This window comes from Chelonia mydas, chromosome 10 (assembly GCF_015237465.2).
Source record: "Chelonia mydas isolate rCheMyd1 chromosome 10, rCheMyd1.pri.v2, whole genome shotgun sequence".
Lineage (NCBI taxonomy): Eukaryota > Metazoa > Chordata > Testudines > Cheloniidae > Chelonia > Chelonia mydas.
In genome coordinates, this window is record NC_051250.2 from 66,701,025 (window position 1) to 66,710,188 (window position 9,164).

The 9,164-nt window shown below is 39.0% G+C and overlaps 1 protein-coding gene across 5 annotated transcripts in view; it reads left to right on the forward strand.

Moving 5' to 3' along the window:
- The window catches only part of EFL1 (elongation factor like GTPase 1), a 152,312-nt gene extending 148,058 nt beyond the window's left edge, over nucleotides 1-4,254 (forward strand). For 3 of the 5 annotated variants that reach the window (XM_037911762.2, XM_037911763.2, XM_043524608.1), the window contains one exon: nucleotides 30-4,254. In XM_037911762.2, coding sequence (XP_037767690.1) covers nucleotides 30-218 — 189 coding nt within the window. In that variant the 3' untranslated portion in view covers nucleotides 219-4,254. The remainder of the gene's footprint in view (nucleotides 1-29) is intronic. The other 2 variants (XM_043524610.1, XM_043524609.1) reach the window with 1 other exon arrangement.
- Nucleotides 4,255-9,164: the final 4,910 nt, after the last annotated feature.

A 9,164-nucleotide genomic window follows, 5' to 3' on the forward strand; every position in this document is an offset into this window, starting at 1 on the left:
TACCTCTTTCTACAATTTTTTCTTTTTAGGTAATTTCAGGTGACCCATTCTGGGTACCAACTACTGAGGAGGAATATTTGCACTTTGGGGAAAAGGCAGACTCTGAGAACCAGGCCCGCAAGTACATGAATTCAGTGAGAAAGCGAAAAGGACTTTACGTAGAAGAAAAAATCGTGGAGCATGCTGAGAAGCAAAGAACTCTCAGTAGAAATAAGTAACTGCCTCTACTTTCAGTTCTACACTAACTCAGCTAAGTGCAGGTGGATTATTTTCTGTACAGCAGATTCAAAATGTCATCTTGGACTTCAGGTTTTACACAAGATTTCTTATATGCTGTAATTTGTCTCTGGCTTCAGTTTTAATAAACTTGAGCCTCTCCAACCTTTTATATAGAGACTACAGTTTTGTGTAATTTATTTGAATGAGACATAACAAGAAATTCAATGGAATTATTCTCTCCGATTTTCAGACTCTCCCCCAGCTGCTGTCCTTGGATTGCAAGTTATTTGCTTAAACTTTTTTCTTTCTAATTTACCTGATATAATCAAAACTAGACCTGGTCCAGTTATTCATTGCAAATAAATTAGGCAATGAATTTAGCTCTTTTCTTCTGTTCTTAACTCTGTTGCAAACTGATCCTGATTTCTCTTTATGCGTTTATTGTTCACAAGTATTTGCCATAACTACACATTTCAGCCTGTGTGATGTTCATGAACTGTTCACTCTGCACTATTCATGGTGTGTGAGTTGTCATCTAAATCATATGGTCTTCTTTCTGCTCCCAAATTGGATTATTTAAACTCTTCCAAGAGGAGAGGAATAGCAAACAGGAAAGAGTGAATACTCCTGTTAGCGCATGGATACACCTGTTACTCACTTGAATACTATTGTTTGTACAAAGAACAGCTATTCACCAAATATTTGTGTCAACAAAACCTCATTATTATACATGTTTGCAAATAGTCGTAGTTCACCAGCACTCTTTTTGCAGGTAATAACAATAAAGTTGCACAGTTCATTAGCCTGTTTTGTAGATAAGGTAATAAAAATTCTTGTTATATGTTCTGAATAACCCACGCTGACATGGAAAACAATTATAAAGTAGGCTTTGTTTTTAAAAAACAAGGGGGGTTTTGCGGGGGAAAAATATTCAAAATCAGATTTTTTTTTTTTTTTTTTTTCAGTTTTTAATTACTGTAACCAATTGAACTTTGGGATCAGTACAAGGTCACAGACTTTGCCAATGTCACCAGTTCTTAACTCCAAAAATTACAAATTTTGAGCTAATGTGAAAGCATGGAACTAATAGCACTGGCTGGTAGTTGTCATAAATGTAAAGGGAAGGGTAATCACCTTTAAAATCCCTCCTGGCAGAGGAAAAATCCTTTCACCTGTAAAGGTTAAGAAGCTAAAGGTAATCTCGCTGGCACCTTGACCAATGAGGAGACAAGATACTTTCAAAAGCTGGGAGGAGGGAGAAAAACAAAGAGTCTGTGTCTGTCTATGTGATGCTTTATGCCGGGGACAGAACAGGAATGGAGTCCTTAGAACTTAGTAAGTAATCTAGCTAGGTATGTGTTAGATTATGATTTCTTTAAATGGCTGAGAAAATAGCTGTGCTGAATAGAATGAATATTCCTATCTGTGTATCTTCTTTGTAACTTAAGGTTTTGCCTAGAGGGATTCTCTGTTTTGAATCTAATTACCCTGTAAGGTATTTACCATCCTGATTTTACAGAGGTGATTCTTTTTTACTTCAATTAAAAGTTTTCTTGTAAGAAAACTGAATGCTTTTTCATTGTTCTAAGGTCCAAGGGTTTGGGTCTGTGGTCACCTATGCAAATTGGTGAGGATTTTTACCAAACCTTTCCCAGGAAGTGGGGTGCAAGGGTTGGGAGGATTTTGGGGGGAAAGATGTTTCCAAACTACGTTTTCTCAGGAACCCAGATAAAGTTTGGTGGTGGCAGTGGAAGTCCAAGGGCAAAGGGTAAAATAGTTTGTACCTTGGGGAAGTTTTAACCTAAGCTGGTAAAAGTAAGCTTAGGAGGTTTTCATGCAGGTCCCCACATCTGTACCCTAGAGTTCAGAGTGGGGAAGGAACCTTGACAGTAGTGTTGTGTGTGTTTCCTCAGAGCTCTGCTCAAACACCTCAAACTTTACCTTGTTACCTTTACCCTTGTTACGATGTGAATCTCAACTGTAATTATTACTGTTTGTTTATTTGTATTGCAATGTCAGCTAGGAGCCTGTCATGGTTTAGGGTTCCCTTGTGCTAGGCACTATATAAACACAGAGGAGAAAGATGGTCCCTGGACCTATCTTGAACAACTGCTGTTTGTGCTGACCACCGAATTCATTGTAATTTGTGATTTAATGTGGATTTAGAGTCAGCTTTCTGGAGTTGAAAGGCTGGTGCATTAATGCACCACATCACCTAGAGCCAAACATGATAAATACTTTATTAATCTGTAATTTCAGCTCTGTTGGATTTACAAGCTGCTTCTGTTCCACAGCAAAAGATTCCCGCCACTGTTCAAAAGTCATAATATTTTGCAACGGTGGCCACATGAAACTCTGCTTTCTTATTTTATACTGCTCCCCAGCATAGATCCATCAAAAATCTCAAGTAATTAAGTTTAGACAGCTGGTCTCTCTGAACTAACTATTAGCTTGGGATGTGCACTCTCTCACTCGTTTATACATACTCACACTTACAATAAAATAAATTTCTGCCCACTAAGTCTTAGAGTAGAAAATATTTCAAACACAGTGAACCTCAAATCCAGTGAAGATGAATCCCCTTAGGAAAGTATACAAGATGTTTTGCTATTTGATTCAGGCATCTGTGTGGTAGTCAGAAGGCTTTATGTGGGTCAGAACTAAATTAACATGAAAAGAAATTCTTCAGTGGCCATAACTTGCTGTTGAACGAAATAGAAAGCTGAAAATTGTTAATTGTTAAGTGTTTAGAGCTCTGCAACCAAGGGGAGACAACTATTGTGTATTCAGGAGGGTTTAAGGCTGAATAATCCAGATAAGTATCCTTGGAGGGCTGTTGATATTTCATAAAGCTGAAGGGGAATAAGTTCTTTAGAGTCTTCTTCCAACTATTTTTAGAACCTTACTGCAAATAGTGAAGAAGAGGACAGTATGTGTTCAGTTTCAAACAACCATAAAACCATAGTTGTCGAGGTTATTTTCTTCCCAGAGTATCTCCACATTTTTAATACGCTACTGCTGGGCACTGTTCCTTTAGCACCTACCTGGCATTTCCATGTAAATATTCTGAGTGGCAATTAGAGAGAGTAGTCAGAAGTAATTTATACGGCCCGTGCTCCCTAAGGTAAAGGCAACTGTTAAGTGTTGCACAAGTGTATAATTGATGTAATGTTTAACTTTTACTGTAATAGTAACCCTTTTTCTTTTCCAACCTCTTTGCTTTCATTATAGAAATATAATGTTTCACCTAAGATTTTATGAAACCTTATTCAAGCAGATGAAATATTACCCTCTCCAGAAGGGTGATCCATAAATTACTTGTCTTCTGAGCAGTGCCTACATGAGAGATGGGTGGGTAAAACCTCTCATTTTGCCCACGTTCAGCAACTCTTCAGGGGTGATTCTAGAATATTTAAATGGTTTTGAGCTATTAAACTTGACTAACCAGGGAGAGGCTGTTTAAATACGTTATTTTGCAGTAATTTTCATATTTTGCCATGGTCTGTCTTCAAGTGCATCAAAAAATATGTAACATGGGGACAATGTAAGATGCTGCTATAGTGCATGTTTGTAAATGATCAGGTAATGAATAAAGCTGAGTAACTTTCTTGGACACCTGCTTAATATAAATAGTTTTTAAATAAAATGTATTGAAATAAGTAACCGAACTGAGAAAATGTAACTAACCTGGAAACTCTCTAGCAGCTTTATCTAGAATCTGTTTTCTCAGTAACAGCCACTGGTGGGAGGAGAATCCGATCGCCTATGAAGCATGAATCTCAAACCACACTTCTCTGTTTTATTCCAAAAGCAACTTCGTGGAACGGTTTTTCCCTGCTTGTTACATGCATATGACAATATGACAGAGTTTTGGAAACTCTCTGCTAAGCGTGACAAATAACTTGCTGATGAAGCAAACCATGGTAAGATTTAATTGGGAGAGCTCAACCATTAAATCAACTGATCCTCCATTGCCAGCTTTATTGCTAAATGTAATGCTTGATTAAAATAAATACAAGCCTCTTTTAAGATGTATTTCTCAGCCTTTATTTTTCAATGCATTTTTAAGTTTTCAGTGGCAGATCCTCAGCTGATGTAAATTGGCATAGCTCCAGTGACTTCAGTAGAGCTGTGACAACTTGAACCAGCTGAGGGTCTGCCCCTTAGTGTGCAAAAACACATCAAGCTTCTGCATAGCTGTGCAGTTATAACCCTTCACAGAGCAATGACCATTCTTGATGCCCCAGATTATTTTGCATCATGATGTGAACAAGCAGGAGTAAGAAACTTGGAGAAAACCAGGCCCATCCAGTGGCAATCAAATCCCTTATAATAGTTGTCTATAGGGTCCTCCTGTTATCTTCTCACATTAGGAAACCTTTCCTTTTCTCAAACACAAATAATTTAGTAGATTAACCTGTCCACAGAGTGCAGTAAGACAAAACTTTCAGCTAAAAGACTAGAACAGTAGGTTAATAGTAATCAAAGCATGGCAGGAATGTTGGGCAGTATGGTCTTTTTCCTGCTTCTCATTTTTCTGTATTAGCTTAGGAATTAGGCAGTCCCTAGAGTATTATAACAGGGGAGGTGGGGAAGGGAGAAGGCAAGAAGCAGACTTCTTCTGCACCAAAATGTATAATTCCAAAAACAGCTCTGGTTAAATAACTATCAAGCCCCCTGGTTCTTGGGGACTAACCCACCCTTTTTTCAGGGTACAGGATAGTATATTATACTTGGAATCATACTCAGAGAGAAATAGAGCACCTCACTCATTCACAAGGTCCGTCGTGCTTGTCATTAGACCTAATGAGAAGAGAGAAATATTGAGCTATACACTGCATAAGACAGTTTTGAGCCCTGAATGGCAGTTTTGGATGTAGCTGATTTGGGATTCTTCCCTTAATTGGTCAGGTTTTTATTTTGATAGCACAAATGGATTTTCAAAGTGTTTGGACTCCAACATTATCTGGTTTGGGGTGAACCTCAGATTTGCAAATTGGGTTTGGCTAAGCATCCAAAAGTTCGGATGTCCTCTGAATTTGTTGCAATGTATTGTAGAACCATGTGCTCCTCCGTGATTGTCCATGATGGAAAGTAACCAATATGCCGAGAGAGCTGCAGTGGGCGCACATGTTGGGGGGTGAAAGTAGCACAGTTCAGGCACCTTGCCATTTTGTCAAACCATCTGAGTTTGCTCCTGGGGCATGTGGAAAAAGTGGGTGGGGCCAGGGATTGGAGTAGATGACACACTAAGCAACATGATTTCCCCCACCTCCCATGAAAACTTGTGGGCTTGATCCACTGAAAAAGTGGCAGGGTTACTGCTTGAGGGAACATTAATGTTACTGGAGTGTTCTGTCAGCCCTACTCAGATTTAAAGGGAGCAGTGAGTTAAGTGCTTTGCTGCTTCTGGACTTGCCATGCTGCCATATCGAGGAAAAAGGGTGTGCTGCATGGAAGCAAGAAGCCACCCAGCTGCCTGAGATCAGTGAAACTGAGGGTGAAGTTCTCTGCAGGGTCTCAACCTTTACTTTCTTTTTTGAGCCCCACTCCTGTATGTTCCTCAGTCACAGAGACTGGTGAGGGATGGGGGGAGTAGAATATGTGGACTCCACATCTCCAGTGAAGCCGTGGAATTCAAGCATTAATTTGTTTCCTTTGTATGTTTTTGTTCAGAAGGAAAATATGACCGGTAGTTTGCACTTATGCACGTACAAGTAGCTGCTTTCATCAGAGACCTTCGAAGTGCTTTAGAAACATTAATGAATTATGCTTCACGTATAATGTCTTAATGGCAGGAAAGTATCATCTCACAGAAGAGAAAATGGAGGCACAGTTGGGTAATTGCTCAAAGTCTCTCTCACAGTGATTTGGTGCCATTGCTGGGAATAGAACCAAAGCTTCTTTCAGTTCAAAGCATTTTGCCTGAAAGTATTGAGATTATGCTTTTTTATGAGATGTCCACCTATTTCTCGTTGTGACCTGGTTAAAAATACTGAGTCTTTCTTGTGTCACTCCCTGGTTTTCTTTAGAAATAAAAGTGGACGTGCAGGGAATATGTGAATGAATTAACTTATTTTTCCAGCGGAGGGCAACGTAAATGATTAGAGGGCTGGGGCACATGACTTATGAGGAGAGGCTGAGGGAACTGGGCTTATTTAGTCTGCAGAAGAGAAGAGTGAGCAGGGGATTTATTAGCAGCCTTCAACTACCTGAATGGGGGTTCCAAAGAGAATGGAACTAGGCTGTTCTCAGTGGTGGCAGATGACATAACAAGGAGCAATGGTCTCAAGTTGCAGTGGGGAAGGTCTAGGCTGGATATTAGGAAAAAAAACTATTTCACTAAAAGGGTGGTGAAGCACTGGAATGGGTTGCCTAGGGAGGTGGTGAAATCTCCATCCTTAAAGGTTTTTAAGGCCCAGCTTGACAAAGCCCTGGTTGGGATGATTTAGTTGAGGTTGGTCCTACTTTGACCAGGGGATTGGACTAGATGACCTCTTGAGGTCTCGCCCAACCCTAATCTTCTATGATTCTACCATCAAATGTTTGGTGTTTAGTTTGAGTTCTGTCTCAGCCGCAGGTTGGTTCAGAGATTGTTCAAACCAGTTTATCCATCCTTACTGTTAAAAAACATAGGTCTAGTGGAAATGAGAAGAAGCACAGTCTAGTGGTTAAAATGCAGGATAGGGAGTTGAGATTTGGATTCCAGTCTCTACCATCGTTGTGTGACACCGGCAGATAGCTTAAACTGTCTGTGCCTTTGTTGCCCCTTCTGTAGAAAAATGATTAAAAACAAAGGGGTACCCCAAAACCCTTCACTGTCTGTACCTGAGATGGGTGTTGAACCATAATCCATCAGTATTTGCAAAGTACTTGGAGAGTCTTTTTCATGGAAGGTGCTATAAAAGTGCAAAATATCATTAGTATTTATTCATTACCTACTATTGAACACATGTTCACAGCATACTTACAAGAAAGCTGAATCAACTGTCATCTCCTTTGATATGTAAAATCCATGGGAATGAAAACCTCTCTGAAATGTGTGATTCTGGAGATCAAATATTTATGTAAACTTGTAAGGTGGTGGTGTTCTATCATTGCCGAGATATCAATGGAATGTTATACTCCGCTATATACTTAAACTCAGTGGAGCCAAAACTTTGATTATGAATCAAAAAGTCATTTTACATGGCTATGGCTTTTTTCTGGCAGCGTACTTTGTTTTCGTATTTTAAAAAAAAACTACTTCAAAACAAACATGGTCCCTGTACCGATGAAGCATTGTAGTAAAGCATGGCTGACCCAATGTTTTTATTTTCATACTGGTATATTTTTCCATCTTTTTTTCCCCTCCCCTCTCCGTTGGCTTTTAATCATGTTTAAACGGGGGGGGAAATAGTTCAAATGAGAACAAATACTCTCTAACTTTATTTTGCTTGTAATTTGAGTGGGCAGACATCTTGGGATTTGCTTGTTGCATGTCAGCTTTGTGACTGACACCTGTCAACCTATTTATTTTTTACACTATTACCAGGCAGAAAGTTGCTTTTATGAAGAGCTGATGCCAGTTGTTCATCCCTAGCGCTCACTTATTGGGAGTTTTCTGCAGAACTGGGTTCAAAGGAGTTTGGGGAGAAGAGCGAATGCCCAGCCAAATTAGGTTTTCTTTATTTTAAAGCCTGCATGAATGTGCATATATAATAATAATTAATAATGTATACAACTGTTTCTTGTTAGTTCTGTCTTTACCAGTTTGATAATGCAATTGTGGAAGGAGTTACGTTATCAGGGAGCTTGTTGCTATCTTCAGCAAATTCACAAGTGCATCTGACTTATTAAGCCATTATGGCTCTGATTCAGGAACGCACGGAAGTATGTGTTTAATTTTAAGCCTGTGCTTAAGCCCAGTTGATTTCAGTAGCACTTAAGTGTATATTTAAACACATGCTTAAGTGCTGTTCTGATTAGGTTACTTTCTTGACCGGTGGCCCAATTCCCTATAATGGAGTTCAATTCTGCCAGTCTGTTTTATGGTATCAACAATGTTGTGAACATTTGCTTTTATTTATGTTCTGGGCTGGTTTGTGTTTACTGAAAAGAGAATGGGAGAAAAATCTAGTTGGATGAAAATTTCTATTAATAAAGAGGGTAGTCAGTATTGATTGGCATACTTCTGCTATTGAGAGAGCCAGTTTGGGATTATTGCTCTGTTACAGCTGTATCACTTCATGATTATAAAAATCTCTCAAACCCTGACAAACAAGAGGGAAAAAAAATAGACGCCATGAAATGTTGTGGTTTGGGCTGTTTGGCAAGGAGATCACTGTTTCAACAGATGCTGTTTTTCTACAGAAGCTTTTTCTTTCTTTTTTACCTCTCGTTAGCCTTTTTTTCCATTTCTCCAGGGAGCTGACCCCCTACCCTTTGTCTTAGTCTTTACAGGGATTTTTATATAGGAACTGCATGTCTTTGTAAGAGTTACTGATACTGAATTCCGAACAAAAGAAAGCAAAATTCAATAGTGTTTTCCTGTTAGAATTTCTGACAGCAATATAAAAGGCTTGTCCTTCACCCTTATGAAATTGGGATGTCTCACTATTCTCCAGTGAGATTTCTAGGTACATTTTCCCCCAGAAAAGCTGATAGGATAAAAGGTTAACAATAAATAATCATCTGCACAGGAAGCAGAAATGGACTTTTGTCAAAAGAATCTACAGACTTTTTAACCCCCACATTTCCTAAATCTGCACAAACACTATTTTCCCCCTCGTCAGTAATCTTTTTGTGAGATGGGCATACAGCACATCTAAAATATGCAGATCTTTAAGCGGAACTACAAATGGAAGGCAAATTGCTCGTCATCACCAATTCAGTGCCCATTTTTCCCATCTGCGGAGAGCTTTTCCAGAATTTTTCATATGGTCCTTTGCACTGTAATAACAAAT